Source organism: Camelina sativa, chromosome 2 (genome assembly GCF_000633955.1).
Source record: "Camelina sativa cultivar DH55 chromosome 2, Cs, whole genome shotgun sequence".
Classification (NCBI taxonomy): Eukaryota; Viridiplantae; Streptophyta; class Magnoliopsida; order Brassicales; family Brassicaceae; genus Camelina; species Camelina sativa.
The window spans coordinates 26,676,941-26,695,818 of NC_025686.1; the positions used below are offsets into that span (position 1 = coordinate 26,676,941).

The following is an 18,878-nucleotide window of genomic DNA, read 5'->3' on the forward strand; positions in this document are numbered from 1 at the left end:
TCTCGCACCTTCTCTTCTCCTCTCTAAACCGCTCCCATATACAACATGTTCAAATTTATTTGATGTTTTGTTACTTAAACAAGATAATTAAAGGAGCCTATGTTATTCAAATTGTTTCTATAAAAAACAATCTTACCCTATCGTTCCATAAAATAATATCAAGGAACACATATGATTTCACTAGACACTAGTATATTAGCTGGCACCTCCAGCTTCTTCTTTTTATAGCTCTCAGAGTAGTTTCCTCTGGCCGGCTAGCAAAAATAGTAGTATATGCACCCTTCTGGATCACCTCTTCTTGCTGCTGTTCTTCTTTCTTCCCTTGACTTGGCTCTCCAAAGCCTTCAGCCTCTTACTAACAGGACTCAACGATGTTGTTGGAGATGCCCTCTGGTTTACTGGCGAAGGTGGCAGTGTCTGCTTCTGCGAATGGACCTGCGTCATGGCTTTCATTTTCTTCAGAGCTGCAAAAAGGTCAAATGATTGTTGTTGACCTGGAGGAGTTGGAGGCAGTTTATGTATGCGAAACATCTTCTTCACTTGAGGTCGCTTAATTACTTTCATTATCAATCACCACCACATAAAACATTCCTTGTTATTGTTTCAAACCAAGAATATGCTGCAATTAGTTACGAATCTTGATTATTACACACTCACTCACCAAGTCCATACATGAGGGAGAACATGTTGGATGTTATCGCAGAGACATTAGAAAATCCATATCACAAAGTCTTTGGGGTTTGCTATTACCGGTAATAATAATAATAACATGTGGAAAACTCATTGTCATGGGCACCGTGAGGAGAGCAAACCCCCGGAAAACATTTTTTATTGTGCCAGCCGTCGGATTCCCTTCCATGACTTCTTGGCATTACACTGGTAAGTATCAAGCTGTTGTTTACATTTTGAATCAAGCTCCAAGAACGGTTGTATCAAGCTGTTGTTTACATTTTTTGTTTCTGGTTGAATCGAGTCAAATTGCTTCGAGATTGGATTTTTAGTTAAATCAGCACATTTGTACGAAGTCAACTTCAGAAGTAAAAGTCTTGCTATAATAATAACACAAAGTAATGTCCAGTGGTCTAGAACTAGAAACTCGTAACAGCTTTTTACTCGAATCAATTTTCCCATTAACCAAACACCAGCAACGTGAAGCGCACACTTTTGATGTTATTGTATAAAACAGAGTTAAACAAGGACAAGGATCCTTCTTTATTTGATTACATCACACATACATTTCTCATTCTTCTTCACATACTTTTATCTTTGAAGTCCTAAGTAAGACGCTGGTTTCGAGTTTCCATCAAAGCTGGGAAGAGTTATTGGCTATAGCACCAGCTTCAGTAAGTAAAGACACAAGCTTGCCTTGCTTGTTACTCTCCATCACTTCTGCAAAACCCAAAATGAACAGTTACTTTAGATATTTTGACTTGAAAACTCAATCAAGGTGTAGATAGCTTTTTTCTAGTTTTCTCTTACTATCGCATCCACCGATATGTTTTTCTTTGATGAAGACGTTTGGAACTGTGCTCTGTCCAGTCCACTCTGTCAAAGCTGATTGGATCTCACCTCCATCACCTGTTAAGAGTATGATACCACAAACCACAGTATTAGAGATTCTCTCAGCACGTCTAAATGAAACAGTGCTTCTCTAGAGATCATATTTTAACCTTAGAGAATATCATTACTACAGGTATTGAGGTTGACAGGGTGGGTTTGGTTTCTTACTCATCTCATCGAGCTCAAATACTTTAAAACTTGCTCCTAGCTGTGTCAGTAACTGTTTCACCCTCTGGCAATAACCACAGTAAGTCTTGCTGCGATAGAGAACATATGGATCAAAACTAAGACTCAAAAAAGCTGAAAGAGTGGGAGCAAACGGAAAAATCTGAAACCCCTTTAGTAGCATGCACGGATCCATTCTATTCATAGAAGCTCAACCATTAACAGCACTTAACTTTGCCACCTTAGTAAAAACCAGTGAGATTTCAACAATTAGTCAACTAGTGATGATCCCTAGCTTCCTAAAGTTGAGAATTGGATCCAGTACTGTTCTCTTTTACAATTGCCTAGCTTCTTTATGGAGATAATTGCCAAGTAGTAAGATGTTCTATGTTTGCTGAAGAAAAGCCAGTTCAATTCTATGACCTGATTTTGCAGAAGAATCTCCAGAAACATGGTAAAAGACTCGAGCTTTCGATAAAACTAAACCTCAAAATATGAAGACATCCTAAGAAGGTGGACAATAGCATCTCCAACAATACCCAAATTATCAATGGTTACGGATCACAACAACACATACACAATCATTGAGAAAACTTAGGAAAAACAAAAAAGAAAGTCCGAGTACTAAAAAGACCTGAAGACAACGACAGGGTACGAGGAGACGATCTCTTTGGCTTTGTTCATGGTGACCTCCATCTCTTCCTTGCTCAATCGGTTTGCACTGAACATAGAACCCATTCCTTCTCTTTGCGAAAGACTATATCTTTTTCAAGGATCCACCAGAAATCGGACACAGCGACAACAGATGTCTTCAGCTCGTGTTTCGTGCCAATCTTTGGCTAAACCAAGGAATTGAAGAAACGAATCGAATTCGGAAATTGTCGTTTACTTTTTTAAAAAGAATCGTGACGGCGAGGAGAAGAATATGGGATTCAGTCAAATCACAAATCGACCGGTTCCATCCGGTTATTCATAACTTGATTTATCCGGTTTAGTTCGGATTTTAAAGAGGCTGACTTCAGAATCAAACTCGGACCGGATTCTGACCGGGTCTAAAGTTTAAAGAAATTGAATTGACCTGTGAAGTAGTAGAGGAGAGAACGAACAAAAGACAAAACTTTTTGGATTTTAGAACACAAGAGAGAAGAGAAACCTAGACAGGTCTGTGTAAGATGGAGATTTGTTCAAATGAAATAATACATACATCCAACAATCCCTGAGCTAAGCCCAAGCCATTGCTCTCCTCACTTTCCCCAAATAGCCTTTCTCTTTAATTTCTCGGAAAGTTTTCAAATTTTTGTTTCTCTGCTTCTCTTTCCGTAGCGGAGAAAAGATTTGATTTTTATTCGAAAGTTTTTGTCTTTGGGGTTTATCTATATCATGGGGTTTTGCCCGTTTATGTGATAAATAGAATAGATCAAACCCTTGTTGCTCCGCTAGGGTTTAAGTGGCATCAACTGTGTATTGCTTTCACCGGTCATGGCTGCTAAACTGGTGTCCTCCTCGGCTTCTTCTGTGATTCCATCCTTTTTCTCACCGTTTCAACCTCGCAATTCCTTTCAGGTAACACACTTTTGTAATCAATCTTTCTATGCTGCATCTGTGTTTCTTGCTCCCAGTGTATTGTCTGGATAGATGTTTCTTGTACTGTTCGTTTAGATAATGTGGTTTGAGAGAGTGAGAACCAATTTTGTTATTCAAAATTCATGTGATCTATAGTTAGGAACACTTTGTTTGTGACATTGAACTATCAGTGAGTTTGAAGTGAAGTTAAAGAGCAATTCTAACTTAAAAGTTGATTCTGACAATGCAATCTCTGTTCTCTCTACATCATGTCAACTTCATCTGATCAAATATGCTTATTAGTTTATGATGGAATGAAATCAAGTGTTTGTTTCATTTATTGTTCTTCTTGTTGTTATGTGGATATGTGCTGACTTTCACCTTTTCAAAACTTCAGTTTCGTTCATCAAGGCATCAACCTGCTCATCTTCATTATTACCATCCTCTGCACCTTAAACGTGATAAAAGTAAGCTCCTTTTGGTTTTATACCGCTTTCAGGTATGAGTTATATGACTTTTGAGTAAGATTTCTGATCGTGTTTCATTCATTATGAGCAGTTAGTTCTCTTCACATTTCCTTCAGAGAACAAAAACCAAGAAAAATCTCCCAAAAGAGAGCTTATTTGCCTCTTGCTACTGCAGAAGACCAGTTCCAATACACTGACCAACCACCCAACGATCCAGAAACAGTAGGTCACCAAACTGGTCCTGAAGCTGCGCCTCAAGACAGTAGTTCCTCTATCCAATACAATGGAGACGGCAAACCGGGTTTCATTTCGTTTTATAATCAACGGAATAAAACCGAGAATAATATCATTGTCCCTCTTGAAACGAAAAGTAAATGGGGAAGCCTTCTCTGGCTCATTGGTCCTGCTGTCTTAGTTTCATCTTTCATTTTACCTCCGGTTTACTTAAGAAGAATAGTCTCAGCAGTTTTTGAAGACTCTTTGCTAACAGGTTAATTCTTGCTTCTCCCTTTTTCGATTTACTTCTGACCTTCTCCTCCAATATTGCAGAGACAAAGTCATTGAATTTTTCTTCTTCTATATGCAGACTTCCTCATACTGTTCTTCACTGAGGCTCTCTTCTACTGTGGAGTTGCTGCTTTTCTTATGATAATAGACCGTTCAAGAAAATCATCCGGATTTATTCCTCAGAACCGAACCAATCCTTCTCAGCTAGGACAAAGAATCTCCTCTGTAGCAACATTAGTGCTTAGTCTTATGATTCCAATGGTGACAATGGGATTCGTCTGGCCATGGACTGGACCTGCAGCATCTGCTACTCTTGCACCGTACCTTGTTGGTATCGTTGTTCAATTTGCATTTGAACAGTATGCTAGATACCGCAATTCTCCATCATCTCCTGTCATCCCCATCATCTTTCAGGTATGTAAATCACTCTCTTTAAAACCAAACACTTCCAAAATATCTCACTTTAACACATTTTTTGAAGGAACCTTTATTGATTTTGTAGGTATACAGACTGCATCAGCTGAACAGAGCGGCACAATTAGTAACAGCATTGTCATTTACGGTTAAAGGAGCAGAGTCAACTGTTAATAATCTGGCAATCAAGAAATCGCTGGGTACACTTTTGAATGTGATACAGGTTTTAGGTGTGATTTCAATTTGGTCTATATCAAGTTTCCTCATGTGGTTATCATCACCTTCCCAAAACCAGTCTTGATGTATTAAACAGCTTTCTGCTTTTAAAGTCCAGTTCAAATTTTTACAGAGAAATATATAACACATCTGTTTCAACTTTCAAGTTCTTTAAGTGTAGAGAAACTCACTGTTGAAAGAAAAAAATTATGCTTCAATATGCTTTGAGAGGTGCCAATGTGACTAACACATTTTCTTGGAATCGTAGTAATTTGAAAAGTGTCCAAAACTTTTCTGTTAATGGCAATTAGATTTTCTTCCTGAAAATAGTAATGGTATCTTACTTTTAGGGGAATGTGAATATCTTGTCTGAAAAAAGTCCATAATTGTTTTATTCAAATTGCTTTATTTTTAGGGTTTGGTTGCATAAACTTCATCCGAACATTCAACTTCCCAAAGTCATCCTTTAATCCTCATTGTTCAAGTAATCAAGTCCTCGGCATATTGTTTATACAAATATCAAAGGAAGCGTTAGTCATTTGCGGACTTCAAACTTATCCACGTAGCACAACCGCACTAGACACAATCATCGCTAAACCGTACTAAAGATTTTTTTTTAAAAAAGGTTAAAAACATAGATAGAATAGTAATATATGCCATTAGGTAAAAAATCGATTTCAATATTACTGAAAAGATATTGAAATAACGATCTTTTACACACCGAAGGGTCAATCATGATAAAAGGCACTTTATAAATCAATCTATGCAAAAGATGGCCGCTCTGCCTACGAAAGAGTCATGACATGCGGATGGAAGATTTTTGCACATATCTAGTTCAAAAGACATAAAACTGTATCTACTATTGGAATGGACAAGTATGAATCGACCAAACTAGCAAAAGCTAAGATTTAGAACAGAAAGAACTATAGAACGCACCAACAAAACAAAACTTGTGACAATTTTCTAAGCATAAGATTCAGATCTGTTATCCAACTACTAAAGATATGACAAGTATTAATAAACGCGTAAGAGACAAGTAAAACGTATATAGGAGGCTAAAACATAAAAAGAAAAAGATAGAAAGACATAGGAATCGAATAAGGAGGAGACACAAAGGAGGCTTCTAAAGTTTATGAGAGGATAATATGCAAAAGGAGGTTTGGTTTTTATATAGAAGAAGGCTTGGGAAATTAGGTCAATGGTGTCCTTTTAGTCGGTTGAAATATAAATATAAATGGAAATAGTATAAAAGTGGAAATTTATTTCCTAAGAAATGAAGGAGATCTGTTTTGTCAGCGGGCAGATGGCATCTTCAAAGAGAAATTGGGATATTTTGGGCAGCTGCTGCCCGGTCAATTAAACAATTCAGCAACTTGATGTTCCCGGTTCATTTTGGTTTACTAATCTAATTGTTTTCTTTTCCAATTTCGGTTTTGGTTAGATTCGTTTGATTTGTGTTTCCTTTCAAGTTTTGTAAGCTTGTATAATACAGAGTCGATTTGTAATTGTAAGGTCCCTCCCTCCCTTAGCCTAAAGAGGAGTTTCTCGCAAGTCTTTTCATCAGGTTAAGCTGCATTGGGGCAAAATCTATATACATTCCAAATACGAAAATGCATGGTAAATTTATGGCATGCTAATTTGAAATCAATCTCAAAGCAGGAAGACTAGTCATACTTCCTTTCCAACTTGATAACCATGCGACCACACCTTGTTGGATTAATAATAGGTTTCTTTGGTTCATACAAAAGCTTTTAAAAATCCAAAAAGAAATAAAAGAAAATTTTATAATTTTTAAAATAAATTAAAAGCTTGAATGCTAAATATACATGATGATGCAAAATTAAATTGGATCCGATATCCGGTTAGTAATCACACCATTTTATCCAAAAAAAAAAACTCATTAAAAAATAAGATGAGATATGGAATACTGGAATAGACCTTAATTTGTTAATGGGCTTGTGACTATTTTGGTGGAATGAAAAACCTTTTGCGTAATGGGCTTGAGAAGTTGAGAGAATCCAGTCCAAAAAGCTTCTCTTTCATCTCCGCTCCTCCGATCGATTCCTCCACTTCCTCTGTATGTCGTCGTCGAGTGTCACTCCGGTCATGACGTGATCTCTCTCGCTAGACTTGTAAACGATCGATGGATATGTTTCGACTTGTAAAATTGATATCACAACTGATATGATGAAATGATTTACAAATTGATATGATGAAGTAAAGACATATGATTATGGCTGGAGCTATATTGGGTGTATATATTGACTGGTGTTACTGTTTCTCTTTGGACATAAAGCAAGTCTCTGCAACGTTTTTATTCATCATCAATAGATGGTTTATGTCTCTTTGGTGTGTATTATTTGTTTACCAAGATTCTAACGTTTTCTTCTTTTTAGTTACTTCACAAAGCAAGCAGTATCTAGCTAGAGAAAGCGTAAGTTATGACTTATGAGAGGAGATGATAAAGTATGCGTCAGACTCTTCTCTTTCTTACACAAGCTTAGTTTGTGTAGTAGAGTGTGCAAGCTTCATGGAAATTACTATGCTTTTGATGACCAATTTTTATAATCAATAGGGCCGTAGTACAACTTGATTATGATCAAAGTGTCATATGTATATTGAAAGGACTTTGAGCGAAACCGAGAGATTTAAGGATTTAATTCTCTGGGCACCTATACCAGAAATTCTTTTCTGCATCACCTCCACTTATTCTCACTACCCTCTCTTTTAATGAAATAACGAAACTACCCTCTAACAATTTTGAAAAGAAAATTGAACGTACAACTACATCCAGTTGTACTGGATATCCCTTAGTTGTACCACCAGTTGTACCCATCGCATCTTAGTTGTACCCGTCGCACCCTAGTTATACCTGTCGCACCCTAGTTGTACTAGTTGCACCCCGCATAGTAGGATTCGAGCTCTGGGCGCGCGGGTGCACATGGAACTCGCAACCACTGAGCTATTGTGTTTTTCGTTAAACATTTACCGATTTAATTATATTTAACCTTTAACAACCTTCATTAAAGATAATATTGTCTTTTTATCATTGAGGGATTTTTGAGAAATTGTTTTGATGAATAGGGGTATGAGAGATTACCGTCCGAGATTTAAGTTGTTTTTCTCTCTATTTGTTGCAAGAAAGGACAAGCTAATTAAGTGGTGTTTTATTTTCAGAAATAATTATATAACCAACACAAATATAAAAACACAATGATTACCCAAAAATAATAGGAAAAAAGGATTTCAAGTTTTAAAAATATTATCTAGTTATTTCACATCACGTATTTTAAAAAATGATTACGAAAAATATTATTTCATATTGAAAATAGAAACAAAACATCACTAAATCAATGTAAAGGAGTCCTTTTGTTGTTGTTGTGGAAATTATATTTTTATTTAATTTTTTTTTGTCATTATATTTTTTTTAGATGTTTTCGTTATATGATTATTTTGACTATTTTAAATGGAAAACTCAATTTGTGACTTAATGGAGAAGAAAAATAAAATAAAAACTAATACCACGTAAAACGACGTCGTTAAGAAATATTAAACCGCTTTGCCTGATGAAATCAATCTTCTCTTCCTATCTCTTCCAATCCCTTCTTCTCTTCTATCATCTCTATCCGCTTCCCCCTTTCTTCCTTCCCTCTCAAACTCCAATCTTTCTCATTACTTTTTTTATTCAAAGCTCTCAATAGGGTTCTTACCCTTTTGCTTATTTCCACCTTCTCTTCGACAAATTCTCTACCTTTCTTTCTTTCTTATTCTCACGGACGAAGACAACGAGCTCCATGATTGAGGTCGGTTCTTTTTGCTCCCCTTTCTCACTCAATTTCTCCGCAGCTGTATTCTATTGTTTTCAATCTCTTTTAATGGATTTTGGGTACTTTTTTTTCTTGGTCGATATGTTTCGTTTGCTAAGTGACCAAAACCCAGAGGATTTTTCCAGGTTTATTGTGGTTGCGCTTTAGATTTATGCTCTAGTGTAATCTAATCTGGTTTTGGAGAATTGGTTGTTGGAAAATTTGGAAAATTTATGAATTTTGAGTTCGCTAACGAGGATATCTTATCTCGGTTTTTTGGTCTGCTTCGTTCAAGTTAAGTAATTTTGTTTTGAGTTAGTCTATGGAATTGCATTTTGATGTTGTGATTTTGATCATTTTTGGAGGTTACACTCATCAATTTCAATCCTTTACGTTGCCTTCCAATCCAATTCTCTTCCTGGATAGTTTCTTGGAATTTGGCAAACCTGATGATTTCTTGGTTTTATTGTCGTTGCTAGTTGCTACATATGCAAATATTAAGTAACTAATGTTGTTTGTTTGTAAATGATGGACAGATTGTGACCTTTGAGTAAATGATTTACTGCTCAGCTAGAGACAATGGTGTTAGTAACCCATAAATTGCAGGTATGACATTGATCTGAAAAGTTCTAAATTCCATGTGTCTTTGTATCTCTGTAATGTTCATGTTTGCAAACGGTGTTGTGCCTTCGGGGTCACTCTTGTGAAGCCTTCTTTTACTCTCCACTCTAGAAATATAAATGTTTACAATCCCCATGTTATCTCATGTAGGGTTCACATGTGTTGTCTCCTTGGAGTTCACCAACATGGACCAGAGGCTTGAGTTTAAGGAGACCTGTTACGACTGTGCACTTTGTTGAGAGGAAGGACAAGCATTTACGATTGAAGCAAAAATGTTGTTTTAGGTGAGAATCCCACATAACAAGTTCCCTGCTTAGTTTGAGACTCACACTCTCTAAATACTCTTGGAAGGTAGATACTTAGTATATTCTGGATGGAAATATGCCTCGTTGTAGGCTTTAGACCTAACTGTTAGCTGACAGATTCCTTGTTAGATACTGAGATACGGTTACTGCATAGGATCTGGTGTACTCCATAATAGACTTAGGATCCCTTAGGAAAACCATATAGATATTAAGTTATAGCTCATATATAATTCCCTTTGCAATTGATTCTCGGAATCATTAAATTCTGTAAAACTCTTTTGCAGTTTAGGGTCCCCTTGCAATGGTGGATTGAAAGCCAAAGCTTTCAGAGTTACATCTTTCAAAGGTGGCATCCAAAATAATGAATCAGGAGGAAGTGAGGGTGGGAAGAAAGTTACAAATAACTCAGTCAAGCTATCTTACCGCTCAGATGATGACGAAAATAATGTGAACGGCTCTCCAAAGGCACAAAACACTTCGTTTTCATATACCTCAGAAACAGAAGATTCAGTCACAGGGCAACCTGCTATCCAGAAACTGTTTAAGAAATGGTTAACAATGCTGCGCACACAATCCCCTATTCAAGTGATTGACGAGGCTTTGGGAGGAGAACAGGTTCCACAAACGACGAAGCCAGAAACTGAATCAGAAATCCAGACAGAAAGCCTCCAGAGTACAAAAAATACAGTTTGGTCCTGGTTTTGGAGTCTAGATGCAGCTATCAAGATTCCGTTACTGTTATTGTAAGTACCAGCATCGTAGCATCTTTTTTCCTTTGTTCGATGTGGTAACAGATAAATTTAATAGTAGAAAATCAACTGGATGTAAACTTCTGATCGAGAACTGTCATAATGTGTATTACTTATACTATTTTACCTTGACCATTTTGCAGTGTTCCAGCTTTCCTAGCTGTTAACGCGATCTATGGAACTGAAGTTACAAAGGAGTTATCCCCAATGTGGGTGGCCGGCCCCTTGATTGTTGCACTTTATATCAAAATGTTTCAAGGACTATGTGCCCTTTACGCCTTCTGCTTCAACCAAACCATCAAGATGATAAGAAACTTACCATCTTATTACCTTGTAGCATACCATTACATTGCCCATGGAAAGCTCAAAGACGACGTGAAAGCTCTAGTGTATCGACCAGTGGCGGCCATCAAGAACACAGACTACAAAGAGCTCACACGCACCAAACTGAAACAGTTCCAAGAATGGATCATTGAGAAATACCTGGATTTTGTTGAATCTGTATGGCCTTATTACTGCAGAACTATCAGATTCCTGAAGAGAGCTAACCTGATTTGAAGCTCTGCAACATAGAACCTCTCAAATTCTGACTTCTCAGGGCTTCTCTATGATCTATCTCTCTGTGTTTTGTTTACCCTTTTTCATTCTTAATTTTAGGAGGCTTTTCATGTTTATGCTGTTGTCTCTATGTATACTGTTACCTTTTTTTGAGGTTTTACAATGAGTTATTTTACTATCAAGGTTCCCTTTAATTCAACTTAGAATCAATAATCTATACACATTTATATCGACATATCTAGAGACACGACAAAAGAAGAAACAACTAGTGTTTGAAGGTCTCTTATAATTGAAGGTCTCTTATAACCACTTTAGCTCCCGAAGTTTGATGGTAATGTTTCTTCAGTGAAATACTCCTTTCTCACAGTCTCTGCGGAGCAAAACTTGACCTTCACATAAAGCAAACTAGATAAATCCATCAAGTATAACAACAAATCCTCTGAGCAAACCCATAAATCAAACAGGACTTGAGCTTAACCGGAAATAACAACCCTATGTGCTAAAAAAGCTAGTAATGCCACCACAAGACGGATTTTGAAGATAATAATTAGAAATGATACATCAAAACTTAAGTGATTTGGAATGGAAGTTACCAGAGAAGCGTATTGCTTCACCAACGGTTTGGTGAATTGCCAAATTGGCTGGAATATGAATGGAGCATCTACGAAAAGGACTTCATCCAATCGGCTTGGATAATAATAGTAAAATACGTCGAACTGCGAGAAGAAAACAGTAAGATCAAAGAATTATCTTTTTCTCAGCCACTAGATACCAAACCATTTACATTGTAAGAAGATAGGAATACCAGGAAAGTTAAGAACTTAAGATCTGCGTTCTGAGATCCGAATCCACGGAGATCAAATATCCCAAGTATCTTGTCTTGTCCTGCTGGTAACTTACTCAAAGCCTTTTCAAGTAAGAACACACAAAGCTTTTCATCTTCTATAGGATCAAGCAGCTGCAAAAACGCCAGACATTTCACAGTTATCCTAAAACAGCATTACTGGCTTAAACATAATAATTTTTTTTAATAAAAATGGTTTCTAACTTACCCCGGGGACGTGCTTTGCAGGAGCTACAATAACCACAGGTCGACCTTTAACATCTAAGAAACCATGGACATATGCTTTTCCTGTGTCAGTAGCTACTTTGATAGAATCTTCAGATAGCTCATCTACCTTAAACTCGTGACGCCATTTCTAAGCTTTCAGGTAAAGGATCACGTAGAATCTGACCTTATCAAATATTACCAAAACAGGATACGATATCTATGGCCACTTTTCTAGATTATAGTGAAGATATGTCTACAAGGAAAGAGGATACGATAGCTTTAGTTAGCTTTCCAATGGCTTCATCAACTGAAAATCTCCGATCTTTCAGAAACCAAAGAATCATCTCCTCATCATCTCTTCCGTATTTACCAATCGGAAGACTAGTACAATCTTTCGCAAGCCGTTCTTTAACTTCCAAAACTAGCTGCACCACAAGTTTCACAACACAAAAAATTTCATCACACGATTCTTACCTCAAAAGACACAACTCTATACTCTAAACAATCAATGTAATAATTCTAAAATGATATCTTTAATAACAGCTAGGAAATGTCAAGAACCCCAATCCTGAGACCACATAAGCAAAAGACGAAGTCTTTTTTTTTTGGGCCCTCAGACAGAGCTATAAAAAACAGAGGACAACTTGAAACAGAGGACATCAGACAACAACACACAAGAAAGCAGAAAGACATATACGGAGAAGAAACCCATTGCGTAAGAAATTAAAAACAAGTAACGTCTTCTTCGTAAGTAACATTCATCCAATTTCCATGAGTCTCTCTCTCTCTATCTACCTTGTGAGCATGTTGGGATTCAGAAACGCAACTTCGGACAGAGAATTTGCAGTTTCGAGATCGATTACTGCTCAAATTCGTCGAATTTTTGAAGTTGACTGAAGCAGCAACGAGGGTTGAGCCGAAACGGATCGACATTGATGATGGGAAAGAAAAAGGGAACTTTAACTCTTTTGGAATTTTGAATTTCAGAAATTTGATTGAAAAATCTGGGCTTTTGCTCACCACAGAGTAAAGAATTCAGAAATTGTGAGTTCGGAATTTGGAATCTTGCGGATTTATAGAGTAGCAAAAGAGAGGCATGAGGTTTTTTGCTTCACCCTTTTATAGACTCTTTGTTTCTTATACACACGGGTACGGGTCTTCATCAGGTTTTCGATCCGGTTCAGGGTCTCGGATCCGGTTCGGTTCAACGTCTCGATTTACTAGACCGACCCTAGAGTGGTTAACTGGTTATGTACTCCCTTAAAATCATAGAAAATCAAAATTTGACAGATGAAATCACAACGTTCATAGATAATTTTCGATGTTGATTTGACTGTTAGTTTATGGTATGATTTAATTTAGGAATAAATTAGGTAATATTTATTTTATATAACTTTTTGTATATTAAATATTATTTTGACTTAAGTATAATTGATTTTGCTTATTTATATGTTTTTAAAAATTATTATTCAGATTAAAAGAAATTTTTGATAATAAATTGTATTGACCATATTTAAAACCAATAAAGTAATAATTTAATTTAAATCATACAAATATTTTAAGATTTATAATATAGAAAGAAAGTTGGTACTTTTAAACTATGTGTGATCTTTGAATATTAAATATTTTTTTGACTTAAAAAGTATAATTGATTTTTCTTGTTGAAATAATACAAAGATTTGACCTTTTCTTATATATATATATATATATATATGAAGAGTTTCTATCAAATATATACATATAACTCTTTAAGCAAAAGAAATTGATTAAGGAAGAGAGATATGGAGAACAAGTGGAGTGGTATGATGGTTTTGGTTTTGGTGGTGATGGCTGCCATTGGAGGAGAAGCAACGACGACTCCATGTGAAGATAAGTGTTTAACACACTGCCGCAGTGTCGCCCCCACAGTTCCGACCTGCTTTCAAATCTGTTGTAACAAGCTATGCAAGCATCCTCCACCGAGTAGTAGTACCTTTCAATCTACTTCGCAGTATTCGCAGTAACCTCTCTTTCTCTCTCTATATATATATATATATATATATATATATAAATCAATATCATATATGTATATACTTCTGTGTATAGTGAGTTGACATGGTTTATTTGGTTTTAATGTAGGATGAAGCCTAAAGGGATGGAAGAAATGCATGCATAGAGTGCTAGAGATAGTTTCTCATTGTTCATGCTCGATTTATTTTTATTTCTCTATGTAAAACGAATCGTTACCTTTTGATATGTATCAACATTTTATAAGATTTTTAAAAGAAACTTTAAAAATAGAGAATAATCAAAATATAGAAAAATCAAAATTTAACAAATGAAATTGCAATATTCATAGATAATTTTTGGTTTTGATTTGACTGTAATTTATGGTATGATTTAATTTAGGAATAAATTAGGTAGTATTTTATTATATATTATTTAGTATACCAAATATCACTTTGAAATTATAATTGATTCGCTTATTTTATATTTGTTTTGATTTTACAATTCAAACTAAAACAAGTTGTTGATAATAAACTGTATTGACTGTTGACCATATTTAATACCAACATAGTAATAATTTAATTTAAATATTAAAATATTATATATAGAAAGAAAGTTGGTAATTTAAAAATTTTTTGATCTTTGAATATTGAATAATATTTTGACTTAAAAGGATAACTGATTTTGCTCGTTGAAATAATAATGTTTCATTTGACTAATTAAACATATTTTTAACTACAATGAATGTGTTGACAATATATATATAGATGCTATGACAGTTTTCAATGAAATACATATTTTTGAAATTATATATATATATTTATATATATTTTTAAAATTATTTATATATATTTTAAAATTATTATTCAGATAAAAAGAAATGTTTGATAATAAATTGTATTGACCATATTTAAAACCAACAAAGTAATAATTTAATTTAAATCATACAAATATTTTAAGATTTATAATATAGAAAGAAAGTTGGTACTTTTGAACTATGTGTGATCTTTGAATATTATTATTTTTTTTTGACTTAAAAAGTATATTTGATTTTTCTTGTTGAAATAATAATGTTTGTTTTTGACTAATTAAACATATTTTTAACAATAATAAATGTGTTGACTATATATAGATACAATGACAGTTTTTCAATGAAAATATATTGTTGAAGCAATACAAAGATTTGACCTTTTCTTCTATATATATATATGAAGAGTTTCTATCAAATATATACATATAACTCTTTAAGCAAAAGAAATTGATTAAGGAAGAGAGATATGGAGAACAAGTGGAGTGGTATGATGGTTTTGGTTTTGGTGGTGATGGCTGCCATTGGAGGAGAAGCAATCACGACTCCATGTGAACAGATGTGTTTAAAACACTGCGGCCGAGTCGGCCCCATACATCCGATCTGCCTTCGAATCTGCTATAACAAGCGATGCAAGCATCCTCCACCGAGTAGTAGTACCTTTCAATCTACTTCGCATTCGCAGTAACCTCTCTCTCTCACTCTATATATATAATATATCAATATCATATATGTATATGCTTCTGTGTATAGTGAGTTGACATGGTTTATGTGGTTTTAATGTAGGATGAAGACTAAAGGGATGGAAGAAATGCATGCATAGAGTGCTGCTAGAGATAGTTTCTCATTGTTCATGCTCGATTTATTTTTATTTCTCTATGTAAAACAAATCGTTACCTTTTGATATGTAGCAAAAAATTTATAAGATTTTTAAAAGTAACTTTAAAAATAGAGAATAATCAAAATATAGAAAAAAATCAAAATTTAACAAATGAAATTGCAATATTCATAGATAATTTTTGATTTTGATTTGACTGTAGTTTATGGTATGATTTAATTTAGGAATAAATTAGGTAGTATTTTATTCTATATTATTTTGTATACCAAATATCACTTTGAAAGTATAATTCATTCGCTTATTTATATTTGTTTTGATTTTACAATTCAAACTAAAACAAGTTGTTGATAATAAACTGTATTGACTGTTACAAATTAATAATATTCAGATGTTAAAAAAAAAAATAAACTGTATTGACTGTTGACCATATTTAATACCAACATAGTAATAATTTAATTTAAATCATAAAAATATAATATATCGAAAGAAAGTTGGTAATTTTAAAAAATTTTGATCTTTGAATATTGAATAATATTTTGACTTAAAAGGATAACTGATTTTGCTCGTTGAAATAATAATGTTTCATTTGACTAATTAAACATATTTTTAACTACAATGAATGTGTTGACAATATATATATGTAGATGCTATGACAGTTTTCAATGAAATACATATATATTTCTGAGGGTAGACATATAGATTAAGAAGAAAGATGGAGAACAAATGGAGTGTGGTGATGATGGTGTTCGTTTTGGTGGTGATGGCTGCCATTGGAGGAGAATCAGCAGATCTTTCATGTGAAACAAAATGTACAATCACCTGCAGAGATTCAATCTTTCATCAGATATGCTTAGACGGGTGTTTGAAAAGTTGTAGATCTCATCCACCACCTATGCAACTTCACACTCGCAGTAATAAATCTCTCTTTCACTCTCTTTTTTTTTAAGAAAGAATAATAAAATGGCAGCTTACATGAACTATGATATAGTTAAATTATTTTCTCACAGATTAAAAAATTTAGTCTTTAGTTGTTTTTTCTTAAATTTATTTGGTATCAAATTTCAGAAAATTAAATAACATTAAAACGGAATATAATATTTGCTATAAAATAAAAATAATAATGAGATGGCATTCTATTTGAGAAATGCATATTTTGGTATTGTATATGTGTGATATGATGATTTTCATTGAATATATATACACCTATAAAGATGTACCCTATAATTTAATCAAGCCAAATAAATTGATTAAGAAGAAAAATAGAGAACAAATGGAGTGTTGTGGTGCTGATGGTGCTCGTTTTTGTAGTGGTGGCTGCCAGAGCCAGTACTAGAGAAGAAGAAGAAGAAAAAGTGAGTCTTAAATGTTCATTCAAATGTGAATTTCAATGCAAACTGAACTTCTTTACTGGTTGTTACGACCGGTGCATTAGAGAGAAATGCGAGCATCTTCCACCTAAAAATACCTTTCGCGTATCTTCTTCACGCTCGCCGTAAATCTACCTCTCTCCCTCTCTGATGTATGTACTTTCTTTTGTGTGTATGTCAATAGTGTGAAATTGACATGGCTTTAATGGTAACAATTAATGCAGGATGAAGACTGCTGGATGGCTGAAGAAATAAGAGGCGCTAGAGATAATATTTGAAGTTGTTGTGATTGAATTTACTTTTGTTTTCTATATATGTCAAAGAAATTAAAATCTATAAACGTTGAATACTAATAATAATAATAACAAGTTCTTATGATCATGTGAAAAAATGGGATGAAGAAACATTATAATTATATCATTTCAACAAAGTAATATATGTTTTAAAACATCTACATCAGTGCTCTAATGATCATAAGAACCAAATAGATTACTTGTAGTGAAACTTTTGTGTTAAAGTAGAGATGGTCGTCTTGCTTCATAGTCATTGTACTCAATTTGCTTCATAGTATTGAGTTTTATTTAAAGCTTTAAGAGATATTCTAAAGATGAGAAGACAGAAATCACAAAGCAGAAACAAAAAGGTCCCAAAAGAAAAAAAGAGAGTAAAAATCTCTCTGAATTGAAATAAAAAAACAGACCTGTTGCTTCATCACCTAAGAGGAATAAACCTAGTGGACCGACGGAAACAACCACAACCACAAATACGTGGTCTATAGTGATTAACCTTCTTGCAAGTCATCGAAAACTCGGCAAGGTAATGACCAATCATCTCAGGCTTAATCACGACTTCGTTAAACGTCTTGCCATTATGAACTCCGACAACACTTCCAATCATCTCAGGGACAATGATCATGTTCCTTAAATGTGTTTTCACAGCTTCAGGCTTCTTCTTGTTCTCCTCACTTGCTTCTTTTTTCGCCTTACGTAGCTTCTTGATCAGAATCAGAGGTCCCTTCTTTAGTCCCCTGTAGAACCTCCTGCGAACACGAGCGTTGAAGAGCTTAGCGAGATCAAAGTTTGACATCTTGAGAAGATCATCAACGTTGAATCCTCTGAATGAGAATTTCTTGAATGTTCTCTCCTTTTTCGTCACCGCCACGGCTGTGGCAAACTCTGGTTCGTTTATCGCCATTGTTGAAACTTGAATTTTTCTGCAAGAAGATAGAATATGCCATTAGAGAGAGATTGGTGTTGTGAGGATTCCTTCGTTTGCTTCACTAATATTTATACAATAGAGCGTTGGGGGGACTTGGGAGATATCGTAAATCTGGAGTAGGGATCGACGAGAATATCGGAAACTAATTAATTATAAAAATTGACAGAGTAAATGTAATACTTTTGAAATATTATAAAAATTAATTAATATTCCCTAATCTTGTAATCTATTTATGGGATATTGCCATCTACTAAACATGTCAAGATATGAAGATAATAAAAATTATTGGTTTTATTCTTAACATAGCATATTTTAGTCTGATCTTCAGATTTTGTAATAAATATATAATAATTTCAATTTGATCCATATATGTTAATTACTTTCTTAAGCTTAACCTTTAAATTCATATATTATAAAGAAAAAACAAAAAAAAAAAACACAATATAATGTGAACCAATTTGATTAGAACACTTGTTATGAGGATAAAATTGATAACATTTTAGTTTTTATCACTACGATTATGAAAATAAATATTTGGTTCTAAGACCCTAAAAACTCGGGTAGAACAAATGCATGAATTATACAGATTAAGCAGTTCGGTCTGATCCGGTTTATTATTACTCTTGTGTTGTGTGGCCATAATTTGCTGTAAAATGAAAGTGACAACTAAAGTCCAATT

General features: G+C 34.4%; 6 protein-coding genes and 1 long non-coding RNA gene across 8 annotated transcripts; 4 read left to right on the forward strand and 3 right to left on the reverse strand.

Annotated features, from left to right (window-relative positions):
* LOC104740724 (glutaredoxin-C1) lies at positions 1,107-2,613 on the reverse strand. The gene is made up of 4 exons (XM_010461409.2): positions 2,360-2,613; positions 1,729-1,817; positions 1,480-1,578; positions 1,107-1,389 (listed from the first exon to the last, which is right to left on the reverse strand). The coding sequence occupies exons 1-4, from the start codon at positions 2,461-2,463 to the stop codon at positions 1,304-1,306; spliced, it is 378 nt and encodes a 125-aa protein (XP_010459711.1). The 5' UTR covers positions 2,464-2,613; the 3' UTR covers positions 1,107-1,303.
* LOC104740733 lies at positions 2,814-5,058 on the forward strand. The gene is made up of 5 exons (XM_010461420.2): positions 2,814-3,288; positions 3,686-3,755; positions 3,847-4,245; positions 4,342-4,676; positions 4,765-5,058. Exons 1-5 carry the CDS (start codon positions 3,205-3,207, stop codon positions 4,975-4,977), a joined length of 1,101 nt encoding a protein of 366 aa, XP_010459722.1. The 5' UTR covers positions 2,814-3,204; the 3' UTR covers positions 4,978-5,058.
* Positions 8,479-11,109, forward strand: LOC104740753. Its single transcript, XM_010461443.1, has 5 exons — positions 8,479-8,695; positions 9,235-9,304; positions 9,470-9,603; positions 9,909-10,367; positions 10,517-11,109. Exons 2-5 carry the CDS (start codon positions 9,278-9,280, stop codon positions 10,929-10,931), a joined length of 1,035 nt encoding a protein of 344 aa, XP_010459745.1. The 5' UTR covers positions 8,479-8,695; positions 9,235-9,277; the 3' UTR covers positions 10,932-11,109.
* LOC104740744 (CRAL-TRIO domain-containing protein C3H8.02-like) lies at positions 11,048-13,084 on the reverse strand. The gene is made up of 6 exons (XM_010461431.2): positions 12,778-13,084; positions 12,255-12,407; positions 11,984-12,130; positions 11,737-11,889; positions 11,525-11,647; positions 11,048-11,320 (listed from the first exon to the last, which is right to left on the reverse strand). Exons 1-6 carry the CDS (start codon positions 12,913-12,915, stop codon positions 11,243-11,245), a joined length of 792 nt encoding a protein of 263 aa, XP_010459733.1. The 5' UTR covers positions 12,916-13,084; the 3' UTR covers positions 11,048-11,242.
* LOC104740761 lies at positions 15,152-15,712 on the forward strand. Its single transcript, XR_760219.1, has 2 exons — positions 15,152-15,460; positions 15,563-15,712. It is a non-coding gene; the product is annotated as an uncharacterized LOC104740761 (long non-coding RNA).
* On the forward strand, positions 16,277-17,367 carry LOC104740767. 2 transcript variants are annotated; one of them, XM_019232616.1, is made up of 3 exons: positions 16,277-16,525; positions 16,923-17,133; positions 17,206-17,367. In XM_019232616.1, the coding sequence occupies exons 1-2, from the start codon at positions 16,327-16,329 to the stop codon at positions 17,108-17,110; spliced, it is 387 nt and encodes a 128-aa protein (XP_019088161.1). In that variant the 5' UTR covers positions 16,277-16,326; the 3' UTR covers positions 17,111-17,133; positions 17,206-17,367. The 2 variants fall into 2 exon arrangements, with proteins under 2 accessions (XP_019088161.1, XP_010459765.1); XM_010461463.1 differs by having other exon boundaries at positions 16,923-17,106.
* On the reverse strand, positions 17,521-18,300 carry LOC104740784 (40S ribosomal protein S15-6-like). The gene has a single exon (XM_010461484.2). It carries the CDS (start codon positions 18,173-18,175, stop codon positions 17,693-17,695), a length of 483 nt encoding a protein of 160 aa, XP_010459786.1. The 5' UTR covers positions 18,176-18,300; the 3' UTR covers positions 17,521-17,692.